The sequence below is a fragment of the Battus philenor genome, unplaced genomic scaffold, assembly GCF_028537555.1.
Source record: "Battus philenor isolate CCGP_79_NKW_IND1 unplaced genomic scaffold, ilBatPhil1.0.hap1 SCAF_30, whole genome shotgun sequence".
In the NCBI taxonomy this organism is placed as follows: Eukaryota; Metazoa; Arthropoda; class Insecta; order Lepidoptera; family Papilionidae; genus Battus; species Battus philenor.
Genome location: NW_027181694.1, coordinates 761,883 through 779,681, shown reverse-complemented (window position 1 = coordinate 779,681; position 17,799 = coordinate 761,883). Strand labels below are relative to the sequence as shown.

The following is a 17,799-nucleotide window of genomic DNA, read 5'->3' as shown; positions in this document are numbered from 1 at the left end:
AAACTCTCTGGCATGTAATTTATCCTAAGTAGATAGGACCAATATTTAGCCACTCTGTGTTTGGCACTAATCAGTGTAACATAACTTCTGAAGATGCCCCGTGGAGGGGTGAAACACGCGTTGAGTGATTTAACGGTGGCAGTTGTGTAATTCGCATTGTTTGCCGAGTACGCATTTATCTGGCGTGCGGTGCACTTTGTTGCACGACTACCACTGCAAATGAAGTGGCTAGATATTGGTCCTTTTCTTACTTAGGATGGACTTCCGCAAGGTAACGCCTGATTCCATTAAAGATGTATATTTACCTATAATTCATGATAAATTATGGAGAAGGCTTCTATAACATACTTACGTGTATCTAACTAGCTTATCCGAAAAAAAGATTCTTCCCATGACTAATGCCGGTTTCGCGCCGGCGCGAGATACATACGTATCAAACTTTATGAGCCAGTAAGTCGCCGGCATCGAGCGAAGTATATGCACTGCGCTAGATTATTCTCACTTCGTGATTCCATTAAAAATTTATCCTGAATTGATAAGACTGTCTGTAACATTTACCAAACGTCTGTTCGTCAAGAGTTATATCATTTGGCTTAGCTAAAATCATTTTAAAAGATGTTTTGTATCTCAAACCTGTCTAATCTCGATTGGTCGATATACTACAGGTTCTTCACGACTTTTTTTTTTCAAAAACTCGACTGATATAGTTTCCCTACCACCGTATTCGTCTCATTTGACTCCGTGTGACTTCTTCTTCTTCTCAAACTAAAGGCTAATGCGGAGAAGCAATTTTGAAACGAATGAGAAGATACAAACCTAAGGTCCTGAAGGCTGTACCAGAAAAAGACTGTTCAGACAATTTAGAAAGCTGATTGGTTGAAACATGCGTTCCTCTAAAAGAAATTTCCTCTATTGCCTCTAATTGTAAAATACATTGATATCAACATCTATATTTACTTTTAAGTCAGTTTACATTTACTTTAGATTGAATTCAAGTTAGGTTACCTTTAAGTTAGGTTGCCTTTAAAATAAGTTACCTTTAAGTTAGCTTACCTTTAAGATAAGTTACCTTTAAGATAGGTCACCTTCAAGATAAGATACCTTTAAGTTAGATTAATTTTAAGATAAGTTATCTTTAAGTTAGTTTACCTTTAAGATAAGTTACCTTTAAGTTAGATTACCTTTTACTTAACTCAACTTTAGGTAAAGTTACTTTTAATTTAAGTTACCTATAGGATAAGTTAAATTACCTATGAACTCACTCACGTTTAGTTTAAGTTACCTTTAAGTTAACCATACGTTAACCTTTAACTTAAGATATCTATAGGTTAAGTTACTTTTAGGCCAACCACATTTTTGAATCACTCTAGGTATATAAACAGATTATGTCTTATAACACAAGGTACTCCTATATATATGACGCATGCACGTACTGTATTATGAACAGCATGATAATATATTTAAAATATATATACAGGGTGTTTTAAAATAGGTGTAAAAATTTTAAAGTGTTGAATGTGCAACTCAATTTCTGTCAATTTATGTAAGAAAAAAGTTTAACAAATTCATATTACTACATCTTCTTCTTCTTCTTCCTTCCCTTTTCCCTTTATTTGGGGTCGGGTCTCCTTATCAATTTGCGCCAGGCCAGGCCACTCTATCCTGGGTTGTCCCTGCATCAAGTTGAAGGGTTTCCAGTTCCTTTCCGATATTAGACCACCACGTAGCTTTTGGACGCCCTCTCCCTCTTGGGGTTTCTGGGAGGCTTAAGGCAGTTTTTACCACGTGGTCATCTGGTTATCGTTGAATGTGGCCATACCGTCGCAATCTATTTTCCTGTAATTCGCTGGGGATCGGAGCTACCTTAAACGAACCTCTGATATATTCGTTCCGTATTCTGTCCATTCTAGTGACGCCACCCGACCATCTAAGCATATCATATCATATTACTACATATTAAAATTAATTATTCTTTATCACCTGTCCCTGCGGACTTAATGCCAGAATTAATTGGCCTGACGCATTGCAGTAAAAAAAAATAATTAAAGTAACATATTTCAGAATGATAATTTTATACAGGTTGATTTAAAATAGGTGTAAAAACTTTGCAGCTTTTTTTCTGACGAATGATATATACATTCGTATATTTAAAGTTCTTATATTTACAACTAACCATCCTGTATATACAAGACACATAGTTTGTAGATATTAAAAAATATATATATACAGAAAATAAAATAAACATATATAAAAACGTCACATACATCCACCCTTATAAACACGAGTACAAAAGCCATAGATCTATTAACCAGATGTATATTAGTAAAGGGACCAATATTTAGCCACTTCCGCACATGCAGTGGTAGTCGTGCAACAAAGTGCACCGCCCGCCAGCCCGCTGATAAATGCGCATGCGGCAAACAATGCGAATTACACAACTGCCACCGTTAAACCGCTCAACATGTGTTTCACTCCTCCACGGGGCATCTTCAGGAGTTATGTTACACCGATTAGTGTCAAGCACAGAGTGACACGAAACACTAATAAATAAAAATATTGGTCCCTTTCTTACTTACGATGGACTTCCGCAAGGTAACGCCTGATTCCATTAAAGATGTGTTGACATACCCAAAAGTCGAACTAAACGGTTTGACAGCTCGTTTTTGGTGAGAGTCGCCAAGATCTGGAACGACCTGCCTGGGTTTATTTTTCACACAAAACTTTTTCAAGAGAGGACAGCATCTTTATCTATATCTTTACTCATCTTTATCTATATCTTTATCTTTACTGATAAACAGAGACGAACAGGCCTGCGTTTTTCATATGTTGCAGAGCGATAATTGAAGGCGTAATTAATAGAAATAAAGGTGAAAATAGTACAGATCGGGTAAGAAATTAAAGGAATAGAAGATAAAAGTAAATACTAATGTGAAATAAATAAAGACAAAATACGTAGTGTGAAATTAAATATAAATATATATATATACTAGCTAATCCCGCAAACGTTGTTTTGCCATGTATGTTATTTTTAGGGAACATTAATTATTTAGGGCTGTATATTATTTTGTATACTGTATCATAAAAAAGTAAAAACAAAAAATTTTATCCAAAAAATAAAAAAAATTTAGGGGTGGACAACCCTTAACATTTAGGGTGATGAAAAATAGATGTTGTCCGATTCTCCGCCCTGACTGACACGCGCCAAAGATTCACGAAAGTCGGTCGAGCCGTTTCGGAGGAGTCCAATCACGCACAACGTGACACGAGAATTTTATATATTACATAATTAACATTCTAATGTCCTGTGCCATAAAAACGATAGGACCCCCCCCCCCCCAATAGCAGGAGCCATCAATAAATAACATTACGAAGCAAACTCTCAAACCTCAGGTAAATATACATCCAGACATCAAATTTCGACATACCCACATAAAATTTATATACAACCAATTCCCAAGCCGTACACGCAACAGAAAGCGTAAAACTCAAAAAGAAAATAAACAAAGACCTGTGAAACTCCATTCGGTATTAGTAATTTTCGACTCTACCTCCACTACTGGGTTAGTTTCTGTAAAAAAAAAAAGTATAAACTCATATATTCGTATTGTCTGTGATGCGATTTACAACTACCCTCATATACATTCCTGATAAAGATTTCGTACAAAATGACAATTTATTATCTAGAATATATATACATACAAAAATATATATAATTACGTAAATATTTTTATGTATATACAACCTAAACTGCCTTATTCATGTATCTCATCTCCATCCAAAGATTGTCTGGTAGAGATCGCTTCGAGCGATAAGACCGCCTGTTATATCTCTACATAAATTACTTCTTTTTTTCTAATTATTATCTATCGTGTACAATAAAATGTAAATAAATAAAACATAATAATTCCAGATTAACATGAAAAATTTTGGTACACTTCTTGTGCAATACTATAGACATAGATAGCGCCTTCGACAAGACGCACACGTGATGTTTAAGAGCAGATAAATCTTCGGATACCCACATTAAAAACTATCTTAACTGTAATAGTTAAATTACTATATTCAATAGTTTCATGACCATTATCAAAAATTACCACAATTATATTTGTAACTTATGAAAGCCGACTCCATAATATTTAGCCAATGTAATGTTTTCCTTATTTTATCAGCCGATAGAGGCCCACTGCAGGGTATATGCCTCCACCAAGAATCGTCACGTACACCGGAAACCAGCGACGTCGTTCCACATACTGGAGGGCATATCCACACCGCGTCTCGTTCGTGATTACAACTCAAGAATCCTTCGATCCCAACGACCATAGGTTGTATGAACTGTACCTCGGCAACGGCTACTTCAGACAAGCTATAGTGACCTTAGTTCTTCTGCAATTTCATTGTTGATTCGATCTCGCATCGAAACTCCGTGCATAGTACTTTCAATCAAACTGTGGGTGACTTGGAGACATCTTATAAGGTATATCGCAAGCGACCACGTCTCGGATATGTATGATATATATATATATAAAAGGTTGTCAAATATCTCCCTTCCGCCTTTTTGTCTTTTGAATTTCGCGACTATGTACAAAGCGCTACAAAGCTCGTATCTGGCAATACTATACATAATTTGAAAGGTCTTGACATAACCAACAAAACGACGCTATGCATGATTAGTTTGGATATTGCGTTCAACAGTTATAGACGTGTAAACATGGAGTTCACTAACGCCGAAATTCGCGCTATTTTAAAGTTTTCCTTCGTTAAAGGCAAATCCGCTAGAGAAACGTTCCGTGAGATTAATGGTGTTTTGGGGAATGGTACTCTATCACTTCGAACCGCGGAGGAATGGTTTCGACGATTCAGAGCCGGCGAAAACGACACCATGGATAAGCCAGCCGACAAATACCGATCAAATCATGGACTACATCGAGTTAGACCGGCATGTGGCATCTCGTGACATCGCCCAGGAGATGGGAGTTAGTCACCAAACCATTTTAAACCATCTGCAGAAGGCTGGATACAAAAAAAGCTTGATGTTTGGGTGCCGCATGATTTGACGCAAAAAAACCTTCTGGACCGAATCAACGCCTGCGATATACTGCTGAAACGGAACGAACTCGACCCATTCTTGAAGCGGATGGTGACTGGCGACGAAAAATGGATCACATACGACAATATCAAGCGAAAACGGTCGTGGTCGAAGGCCGGTGAATCGTCCCAAACAGTGGCCAAGCCGGGATTGACGGCCAGGAAGGTTTTGCTGTGTGTTTGGTGGGATTGGAAGGGAATCATCCACTATGAGCTGCTCCCATATGGCCAGACGCTTAATTCTACCATCTACTGCGAACAACTGGACCGCTTGAAGCAGGCGATCGACCAGAAGCGTCCAGAATTGGCCAACAGGAAGGGTGTAGTGTTCCACCAGGACAACGCCAGACCACACACTTCGTTGATGACTCGTCAGAAGCTCGGGAGCTCGGATGGGAGGTTTTATCACATCCACCATATAGCCCGGGCATAGCGCCAAGTGATTACCACCTGTTTCTGTCTATGGCGAACGCCCTTGGTGGTGTAAAGTTGAACTCAAAAGAGGCTGTCCGAGTTCTTCGCAAATAAGGAGGGGGGCTTCTACGAGGGAGGTATTATGAAGTTGCCGTCTAGATGGAAACAGATTATCGAACAAAACGGCGCATATTTGAACTAAATCCGATCACTGTAACACTTTTTATAAAGCATTGAATAAAGAGCAAAAAAGCGGAAGGGAGATATTTGACAACCTGTTATATATATATATATATATATATATATATATATATATATATATATATATATATATATATCTGCAGCGTTCACATTCCGTATTGTTGGCCACTATTGCCATTTAGATTTTTTTCGGCCATTTGAATCGTAATTCCGCGTTCGAATTAAAACGCCGATTTGAATTTTGGCGCCATTAGTGTTGAGGTCGCCGCTGTTGCGTTAGGTCTTGTAAATTATAAACACTCTGTACATATGTGAATACACCTTCTTCGATCACTTCCCATCATCTTTCCTGGGGGTAAATCAGTTCAACTGGCTGCATAATATTTTTATATATATACAATATATAGTTTGAATCAAAAAACTACAAAAAAACAAACGGGACGACACATAATATAAAACGTTCAAATAATGGTTTAACATAGCTTGCGAATGCGAGATGAACACCATTTTAACCAACAGATAAAATTCTTTTAAAAATAGAACACTGGCGTATGAAGCTGGCAATCGAACTGGACGAACTGATATAAATTAAAAAAAAATAAACCTGATTCTGGCAACTCATTTCTATCTCTACCGTCTGTCAGTGTTGCAACTACCGAATCAAAATCTGTAAAAAAAAATTTACGAAATATTTTAAAAATGGAACTCTGATCACGGGGAAACCCATTTTAGCATATATAAGTTTAAAGCTTTATATGTTAACATATAGCTTATTTGTTGTTAATTTATATATGATACTATATTCAAAAACCAATAGATGAGTAAATATTAACGTAATGATAATATAGTAAGAAAAATTGTTTTCGAAATTCAAATTACTACACCGCCATCTATTTACAATCATCCTGTATAAAGTGATCATTTGATGCAATGAGAATGCAATGATACAGTCTACAGGGAGAGATATTAGACAATAATTAATTTTAATATGTTGTAATATGATTTATAGATTTTCCTGAGTCCACCATGAGCACCTGCGAGGTCTAATGAGACGCACAGCGTGGGCAAACTTCCCACTAGGTGGAACGATGACATTGTTAAGGTCACAGGAAGTCAATACGGCCAGCGCTGGGCCAGTCATAATGGCGATTTTTGGGATCTCCCAATGCCTTGCAAAGACGTCAAAATAACTTCATTTAATATTTCAAAACCATTGATTTTTATACAGGATGTACCATATAAATCGACAACAAATAACCTATACATTTACCATTTAAATAATAATATAACATTAAAAAATATTTCATATTAATACATATTAAAATTAATTATTGTTTATTATCTGTCGCACTGTACCGCCAGATGTCATTGCCCTGTCGTCAATAGAAAAAAAAACATTTTTCAAAGTGATCAGTTTATATAGGATTATTGTAAGTATATGAATAGAATCTAAACCTGCAGGTTTTCCTATATATTTGTAAACCAGACAAATTATTTTTTTTTAATTAATTAAAAACTTTAATTTTATTGCAAAACAACGTTTGCAGGATCAGGTAGTATATATATATATATATATATATATATATATATATATATATATATATATATATATATATATATTGGCACAGATTGGTTAACACTGTCATAAATTTTTTTTTTATATTTTTACTACCTTTTACTGCCTTTAATAATATTACTTACTGCCTGGTAGTAATCAAAAGACTATAAATATATATATATACACACACACACACACACGTATATATATATATATGTATATATAGGTATAAACATTAGTTAACACTGCCAAGTTCGTTTTTTTTTTCGCGCCCTCTTAACTCCCACCTGTCTGATGACAGACTTTATTTTTCAAATTAATAATTCTCAATTTAATTATTAATCTTAAATTCATTTACTTGTTATATAACAACTATTTATTATAATTCTTTTTTTACTATTTCCTATATTTATCATTCATTTACGAAACATTTAATAGATTTCATTTATCACATATTTTTAATCTATGGTAGTTGGGGGGGTAATCCATATAGAGACAAGAAAAGACTTTCTTGAAAACCTTGAATTGGACCTTCACTTGATACTCAACTATGCCACAACAAAAAAAAAACAAAAAAATTCCATTTTTAAATTTCTCTTCATAGCTATAGTGATACTATCATCATATGATGTTGAGAGACTACTTATTTCATAAAATAAATAAAAACATTCCCCGTATCAACTCGCTCATGGCAAGCGGAACTTGATAAATGATATCAGAAAGTTTAAATTAAAATTATAATCAGAATGCATTGTTATCAATACTAACATTCGATCATATATACCAGGGGTGACCAACCTGCGGCCCGCAAGCGACATTTATATTTTTGTCTTCGATAGATTGTCGGATTATTTCAATATTTAAATTAATATAACCAATGTCAGCTGCTGGGAAATCAAAACAAATGTTGTGAATTATTATTATTATTCCAACATAGAATTAGCAAAATCCAAACACCGATCGTAATTAACTAACCGGCGTCTTAAGTATTGTTAGGAGTGCTGTCATATGCGTGTACATATATCTAACTTCAATGCACGTATTTTGTACTTATGTATGTACAGTTGTACAGTTTCAATAAATATGATTTTTGTATAAAAAAATAAACGTTTGAGTGTTTTAAATGCGTAGATTGCGTGGCGCAAAAAATTTCAAATTTCGAATAATGACTCGAAGGGAACTTCACCACCCCTGGTATATAGTAACCATACATGTATGAAAAAATGATAGCGGACATATCGATACGACCCCCGTTGGGACCAAAACCTTTTATATGACCTCTGTTTTATGGGATCTCTCATACTTCCCCTTGTCTTGGGTACACAGGGATGTTAAAAAAATAACATTTTTTTTACAATATTCTATTATTTACATCCACATCTTTCTTCCGACTTAATGTCAATTATTCTTTCTTTTATTATTCACTTTTATTTCTTTTTATTCCTCACTTTCGTCGCCTTCCCTCACCGATTTTTTTTACTTTGATTTTAGTCAATTTCAAATTCAGTAGTCGTGCAATAAAGTGCACCGCCCGCCAGCCCGCTGATAAATGCGCAGTGCCAAAAACCGAGTGCACTAATCGGTGTAACATTACTCCTAAGGATGCCCAGTGGAGGGGTGAAACACGTGTGGAGTATATTAACGGCGGTAGTTGTGTTTCGCATTGTTTACCGCACGCGCATTTATCAGCGAGCTTGCGGGCGGTGCACTTTATTGCACGACTACTGCTACATAGCAGAAGTAGCTATACATTAGTCCTTTTCTTACTAAGGATGGAGTTCCGCAAAGTAACGCCTGAATCTATTAGATATAGAAAATTAGCTGTAAATAAGCTATGGTGTTTACAGTGTGGTTTTAGAGGAAGTCGGTAAAACAGTACTCCGTCTATAAGTCCTATCGACTAACGCCATCTAGTATGTTTTAGAGAAAATATGATAAAACAGCTCTATGTAATTACCAGTCACCTAAAGAGCAATGCAAGCTATGGTCGGAGTTTCGTTGGGAGATCGAATCGGTTCCAAATTCACTGATGGAAGTCGTCTGAAGTGGCAGGTGGAGGGGTAGATCGGTCGAGAAGCTGCTGGTTTTGACATTCTTGAATGTCAACCGCGATCCTGCTCTAGGTGGACGAGAACGAAGGTGGAGGGGAGTCGCTGAACGCTTGGAGAACAAGACCTATCGTCATGACGATTTTTGGAGAAGGCCTATGCTTTGTAAAGAGCCTTTATCGGCTGATATGAATTAATGAATACAGAGGTGAGTATCTTTATAGAACCTGTGGTGGTGAAATGAGATAAGCGGATGCTATTGAGAAAATTTCTTGTTCATATAACCACTATACAAAGGTAGGCGCGTCGGAGGGTAGGTGCGTCGGAGCGAGAGTTTATTAGGGCGCTCTTGCGTGTGCGCTGATGGGGGATGGACCGGGGATCCGGGCTGCTGGCTTACGTCAATGCGCTAGGGTGCACATGTTGCCACCGCGGACAGGACAGTCCGACGAAGTGGGACTGTCCTGTCCCCCCTAGAGGCATCATTATTTATTCCTATGTCCCAAAGATGGGTCAGAGGGCGTCATCAGTACGTCGCCAACCCGAGCGATCTTGAACCTCGCTTTACTTCGCTCCACGTCATTCCAACTGCCTTCACTTCTGCAGTGATCGTCCTCCAGGTTTGATTTATGCGTCCAGATCTTCGCTATCCCTGAGGATTCCATTCTACAACTCGCATATACATGAGCATGGAAACGAAAAATGTTTAGGAAACAGATAAAAGCCATCGCTTACCACCGTCGCGGTCGATGACCCCGCTGGAGGCAGACAACATGACCTGCACCCAAAGGCAGAGAGGCACCAGGATCACCACCACTCGGAGTACGGAGGCATACTTTAGCCTGGGCATGGTTCACTCTGGTGGCGCCACAAGCATGGTAGCCGCCGCTAGATGGCGCGCTCTAGTTCACCCGGCCGACGGTAGATGGCGTTGAAATGTAATTGCAGTCACGCTTCATTCTTCGCTTGGAGGCGAGTTGGTTTTACGTCTGTAACAATTGAAAATAAAACTTATTATATAACTCTTTCTAATACGATTTTGAAATAAAATATAAATGACTATAGATACACCGTTTAACGCAACTTCCATGGAGCATGCATTAAAATTTGTACGTAATCTTATAACACTGAACCAAAACAACAAGAAAACCATGAGTCGATCGCAATTCTATATGTATATATATATATATATATATATAAATGTATGTATGTATATAAGTATAGATCAAAGTTTACACTCTGCCCCATAATTAATTATTTATATTTTATAAATACTTATTAATATGAATTTCGATATAACTTCTTTTGTATGTGTTTTTGGGGAAAATACATGTTTTTTTTTTCATACAACACGATTTTTTAAGTTGTTGAACATATTTCTAAATTTACGCGTATTTTTTGGTTTGATTTTCAAACTGATTTTAAACAAATATAAACTTACTTTTGAGACAACAATTCAAACACAATTCCAATTTTTTATCGACATCTTTTAGGTATTTTAAATTGTAACAAAAAGGTTCACAGAAAACTAATTCCCAAGAATCAGGCTACAGGTTGAGATAGCCTTTGCGATCCTCAGGCATATGACATTCACACAGTGATCTAAACAAATATAAACTTACTTTTGAGACAACATTTTTCAGTCACATTCGTAGATAAGTTCAAATTTTTGCAGACATCTTTTTATTATTTTAAATTATAACAAAAAGATTCATAGGATATTAATTCTCAAGAACCTGACTACTGGTAAACATAGCCTTTGCGAACCTCAGGTCTATCACCTTCACATGGTGATCTAAACAAATATAAACTTACTTTTGAGACAACATTTTTCAGTCACATTCGTAGATAAGTTCAAATTTTTGCAGACATCTTTTTATTATTTTAAATTATAACAAAAAGATTCATAGGATATTAATTCTCAAGAACCTGACTACTGGTAAACATAGCCTTTGCGAACCTCAGGTCTATCACCTTCACATGGTGATCTAAACAAATATAAACTTACTTTTGAGACAACATTTTTCAGCTACATTCGTAGATAAGTTCAAATTATTACAGACATCTTTTTAGTATTTTAAGTTGTGACAAAAAGATTCATAGAAAATTAATTCCCAAGAACCTGACTACTGGTTGACATAGCCTTTACAATCCTCAGGTCTATCACCTTCACATAGTGATCAAAACAAATATAACCTTACTTTTGAGATAATATTTTAATACATTCAAACCTCAATATAATTCTTTGCAATTCGGCAACGATATGTCGTTTAACCGCGCGAAGCAATTCCGGACGAACTGGTCCGGCGTTGATGCAATTCTTGAATATATTATAATACGCGCATGCCGGCAAAACAACTTTAGCTGTTATATGAGAAACACTAATAATTACTATCTAATATATAAAATTCTCGTGTCACGGTGTTCGAACTTGAACTCCTCTGAAACGGCTTGACCGATTTTTACCAAATTTTATATGCGTATTTAGTAGGTCTGAGAATCGGCTACTATCTATTTTTCATACCCCTAAGTGATAAGGGTTGTTCACCCTTAAAATTTTTATTTATTTTTTTGACGAAATTTTTGGTTTTTATTTTTTTATGATACAACATACAAAAATACATACAACCCTAAATTTTCACCCCTCTACGATCAACCCTTATTTTTAAATTGAAAATTAAAAATATTTTTTGGCAAAACGTTTGCGGGATCAGCTAGTATATATATATAACCTCGTAGTGCCTGCATTTCGTCTTACTTAACAAATCCATCGTGTCTGTGTATACGCATATAAAATAAAGTTCCACTAGATATCTCAGACCTTACTTTAAGTTATAAATTTAAAATAAAAATCGGTAAAAAAAACTTTTAAGTTAAACGGTTTTATTTGATACCCATATTGTGGTGGTTGTGGAAAAATATGTACCCAGTCCGCCATATTGGAACGGCGTCCATATTGAATTTTAAATTTTGACATAATCATCGTGTTTTACTAGTGTAGCACTTTCATTTGATACTCATATTGAGGGAGTTAAGGAAAAATATGTAATCCGCCATTTTGTATCGGCGGCCATCTTCGATTTATAATGTTATTGATTTTATTATATTGTATTGTCATCTAAATTAAATGTGTGTACCAAATTTCAGATCAATCTGACAACGGGAAGGTGCTTAAATTTCAATTTCTAATTTTGACCCAAATAAATAAACAAATAAATTCCGTACGGGTCGAACTAAATAAAACCGTTTAATAATTAACAGTATATTATCAAATAAATATTATTATAGCAAACAAGAATGTGAAATTTGCTTTGTTGACTCATTAACATGTTTCAAATAACCTACATGCATCGATGTTTCCAACCAGATATAATTCTTGTCTCTCATTCTCCCCTATGATAAAACAGAGATTTATACAATCAATTACACTCTCTCATACTACTTTATATCATCTATTCATTTTTCTTGTTTTACCTTCACAATATCTTGGGTTACTTTTCTTACCTTTTGCTTTCATACATCGCCTAACACTTTCTTTTATTACAATTTCTTTTTCGTCTTTATCATTTTATCCTTCTTTTTTCATTTAACCCTTTCATTACCGCAGTACGTTTTGCTAAAGTGACGCTACTGAACATTTTTGTCTGTGATAAATCTTAAAACAGGGATCTACATATAAGCCCACATAACAATCTTTACGTTCATATTTAAATTCCCGTCTCTCTCTCTCTTTCTTTATATATATATATATATATACATATATACATTCAACAATTTTTTTTTAATAAATAGCTTAAATATGACAATGATTTAGGATTAATGTTGCCAGTTAATAATTATAGGTAGATTAATCAAGTAGATATTGTTTTGAATGCAACCCCAGTCTCCTCTTCTCAAGCTGGTAAGAATAGACTGGTAACTTTGGTAATAATAATGTAAATCATTAGTAATGATATATATATACAAATATATATATATATATATATATACATATATATAGAGTCTTGGGTTAGACGTATTTACCTCACCGGAAGACCGCTAAACTCTGAAATACGACGTTCTATAAATGACTGAATTTGGCTCCCGCTATAGGTGACCTTTCGTTCCACCCCTATTTACTTGGGAAAAGGGATTTTATTTTTCCTTAAAGTATTTCACTTTCCTGTTTTTAATTCCATTCTCTTCTTTCATGCATCACATGATCTTAAATATCTAATGGATTCAGGCGTTACTTTGCGGAAGTCAATCCTAAGTAATAAAAGGACTAATATATAGCTACTTCCGCTATGTAGCAGTAGTCGTGCAATAAAGTGAACAATGCGAATTAAACAGTTACCACCGTTAAATCACTCAACACGTGTTTCACCCCTCCACGGGGCATCCTCAGGAGTTATGTTACACCGATTAGTACACTCCGTGTTTGGCACTGCGCATTTATCAGCGGGCTAGCGGGCGGTGCACTTTATTGCACGACTACTGCTAAATAGCGGAAGTAGCTATATATTAGTCCTTTTCTTAATCACATGATCTGTCTTACTATTGTTTCATTCTACAATTTTTTTCCTATCTTTCTCTTCTATTCTTCATCCATTCTCAATCACTGCAGTTAGGTCTATTTATTTACAATATATCACAGATTATATTTTAATTTTTACACTTTAAGATGACTGGGTTAGCTTGTACGACTTGTACGTTTTGCTTTCACATGTACATTGAGGAATGAAAGGTTTAAGTTAGGTGAAGTCACTTATAATAAGATCACACCAGGTACATTCAAACGCAGCACCGTCTTGGGACACATACGTAATCACAGGAACCGTCAACCCCGACAACCCCGATCATAATAGATAATAATAGTTGCTGAAGTTTCTTACACCACTTGTCTCAGCGCTGATACTTTCCGAAGTTATAGTAATGATATTAGCCAGACGATATCAAATGATCAAACCGAAGTTCGACCCTCTCAGGCGCCATTATATCTTTTTTTTTCTTTTTAATGGCCCCCGCTATTAGAGACCTCTCATACCCCTAATTAGTTGGGATCAGGGTCTTTGTTTACAATAGGTTTTTCAGATTTTCATCTTTATTCTTCACTCACTGTCATACTTCTCAATTTCTTTTATTCTTACCTCATTTCCATCACAATATCTTTCATTTTGTTCTTTCATTCCTTCTTGCTTTCATCGCCTTCCTTTCATCATCTTATTACTCTTAGGTGGCTAGGTACATTACTTTTATTATTGTTTTATTATTTACATATTCTATTTTTCTTATTTGTTTTATCAGTTTTGTCGCCATTATATCAGATTGCTAAGCGTATATTTTCGACGAGTGACTGACCTCGCTGAGGTCTTTCGTGGAGGCCCTTAAGGTTAGTCACGCCATAGAACCTTCACTGAAGCAATCTAAGAGCCTAGCGGCCTCCCAAACTTAGGATCCTCTGGGAGGTTTGCTACTTTAAAAATGTCTTCAGCTTTGCGCACTCTGCATCATACCATCTCATATCCGCGCAACCTGCAAATGTCAGCCCAGCTCTTCACGGGGCACAGGGAGTTCTCTTAGTACCTCCACAGGTTCAAGCTAAAGGAGGACTCCTCGTGCTCCTGTGAACCGGGCGTGGACCAGACCGTGATCTACCTTGTAGCCCGGTGTCCCGCATTCGGGGGACTCCGGTTCGAGTTCGAGTGTCGGTCTGGTGTAAAAATCAAGGAGGATACAATAGCCTCCCTGATAAGAGAAGAAACAACTGGATGACTTCCTCTCATTCTGTAGTGCAATAATTACCAAAGCAATTTATAAAAACAAAAGTTAAGAAAGTTTAATAAAATTGTAAATAAAAAAATAAGTAATAATTGTAGGTAAATTGTAAATAAATAAAATTATAAAACTAATGTGAAATAAATGTAAAATAAACAGAAATAAAATAAATCAAATGTTAATGTGTAATGAGAGAGGAATGGAAGGTCATAGAGCGAATGAGAACGAAAGAAGATAAGTGGAATGAAAACCGAATGGAATATCATAAGATGCATAAATGAAGAGAGAGAAAATAAAGAGAAAAAAAAAGGTTGTGAAAAATTAAATATATGTAAAAGAAGTCCCTGTCCCAAACCAGATGGGGGGGGGGGGGTACGAAAGGCTCCCAATAACGGGGGCTATTAAAAAAAAATCCTGCAAATGTCATTTGGGCAGCAGTCAGAGTGCTATAAGAAAAGATATGATGAGATAGATCGAAAGAGTCAGAAGGACTGACTCAAGCAACTGTCTCTTTCATTCTAGAACATGTAACACCACGGTTCGATCTATAACTTCGCAGGCTTATTTACATTTAGAGCAGTGATTCCCAAAGTGGTCTATATCGACCCCTAGGGGTCTATGACAACCTGCAAGGGGTCTACGTCAGCGAAAAAAAATTGGGGGTCAATGAAATGAAAATGGGGGTCCACGATAGTGGATCTCAACACATACACTGATAGTACCTATTTACTTACAGCATACTATCCTATAATATCAAAAAAAATTATATTATTTATAAAAGTACCTATGAAGTTTAAAGTTTATTATATATGTTTATAAAATTGTGTAAGTTGTAGGATGTTGGTATTCGCTTTGTGGTCGCAATACATTTTGAACTTGTAAAAACCTGAGAGTCGCAGTCTCGTGTTTATTTAATATTACGTATATTTCACATAACAGATACAAAATTTTATTTTGAGTAGTTTTAATTTAAATTCAATTAATAAATGTACATAATGTGTTTTTACTTTAAGTTTATAACACTAAACTTCACTACAGTTAGAAATTTACAGGAAATCGATATCAGGTAAGTAGGGGGTCTACCCGACACGAAAAAACATGGCAAGGGGTCTACGACACAAAAAAGTTTGGGGAACTCTGATTTAGAGCATTGTACGGATATCTAGCTTAGTTTAACTTAGTTTAGCTTGTAAGCTATTTGCATTTCATCACGTTAGCTCAGCGACGTTATAAGAGCCTCACAACTGGGTCACAGGTTTTTATGCTGCCGTAATACGATGGGATTATACTTGTTATATTAAACTTATTTCGGGTTCCGTAATATTTTAATATAAAATTTCCATGTTCCATGTTAGTTACCGTACTCCTCCGAAATGGCTCGACCGATTTTTACCCAATCCGAATCGGCTACTATCTATTTTCCATACCCCTAAGTGATAAAGGTTGTTCACCCTTAAAAATTTTTTTTTTAATTTTTTGACCAAATTTTTTGTTTTTATTTTTTATCTATTTGCGTATTCAGTAGGTCTGAGAATCGGCTACTATCTATTTTCCATACCCCTCAGTGATAAGGGTTGTTCACCCTCAAATTTTTTTTTAATTTTTTGACGTATTTTTTTTTTCATCCCTCTACGATCAAACCTTATTTTTTATTTGTTAATTAATTTTTTTTTTTCATAAAATAACATTTGGGGGATCAGCTAGTTTTAATATAAAATTTATGAATGGATGCTTTAAAACGTTTCTAATCGACATCGTATGAAGCCTATGTACAGCATATATATTATATACATATATATATATATATATATCTTTAAATATAGTTAATTAGAAATGTTTATTTTTTACCTAATAAAAGGTAATTTAATTTATTTCTAACAGAGAGTTTACTCCTGGGCACTAGGAAAGCAGGTAAAGTTCTTTCTTAGATTAGTAGGACTGTCTTTATTTTCCAAGTGTCTGTTTCTCAAAATCCTTGCCTCTTGTTACGACGGAAGAAAGATGGTGAATTATTTTTTTTTATTCGACGCACACTTTCCAAAATGCAGTTCATAGAATACCTATAAACTCAAAACTTGGTATTTTATGTTGATTTTGAATCGTCGTCATGAGACGTCCACAGCTGGACTTAGATTTCCCCAAAATGTTCCCAATAGGACCGGTTGGTAGCGAGATCCAAACTGCTGTTTCAATTTGCCAATCTACTACATCGATTACCTTCGTTCTTTTACGTATCTTATTCCTATTTCGATATCGTAGAGAAATCAAAATATAAAAATCTGTAAAAAAACTTTTAAGTTAAACGGTTTTTTAAACGATTTTATTTGATACCCATGTTGTGGTGGTTGTGGAAAAATATGTACCTAGTTCGCCATATTGGAACGGCGTCCATCTTGAATTTTAAATTTTGACATAATCATCGTGTTTTACTAGTGTAGCCCTTTCATTTGATACCCATATTGAGGGGGTTAAGGAAAAATACGTAATCCGCCATTTTGTATCGGCGGCCATCTTAGATTTATAATGTTATTGATTTTATTATATTGTATTGTCATCTAAATTAAATGTGTGTACCAAATTTCAGATTAATCTGACAACGGGAATGTGCTTAAATTTCAATATCTAATTTTGACCCAAATAAACAAATTCCGTACGGGTCGAACTAAATAAAACCGTTTAATAAAAGAATGCAAAAAAAGTCTAATAAAATATATTACAATTTTTTAAATATTAAAT

General features: G+C 35.3%; 1 protein-coding gene across 5 annotated transcripts in view; it reads right to left on the bottom strand.

Annotated features, from left to right (window-relative positions):
* Positions 1-17,799, bottom strand: part of Mgat2 (alpha-1,6-mannosyl-glycoprotein 2-beta-N-acetylglucosaminyltransferase) — a 77,045-nt gene that overhangs the window by 35,791 nt on the left and 23,455 nt on the right. For 2 of the 5 annotated variants that reach the window (XM_068771083.1, XM_068771086.1), the window contains exons 2-4: positions 10,042-10,295; positions 6,305-6,367; positions 3,509-3,568 (exon numbers count right to left, since the gene is read on the bottom strand). In XM_068771083.1, coding sequence (XP_068627184.1) covers positions 3,509-3,568; positions 6,305-6,367; positions 10,042-10,156 — 238 coding nt within the window. In that variant the 5' untranslated portion in view covers positions 10,157-10,295. The remainder of the gene's footprint in view (positions 1-3,508; positions 3,569-6,304; positions 6,368-10,041; positions 10,296-17,799) is intronic. The other 3 variants (XM_068771085.1, XM_068771087.1, XM_068771084.1) reach the window with 2 other exon arrangements.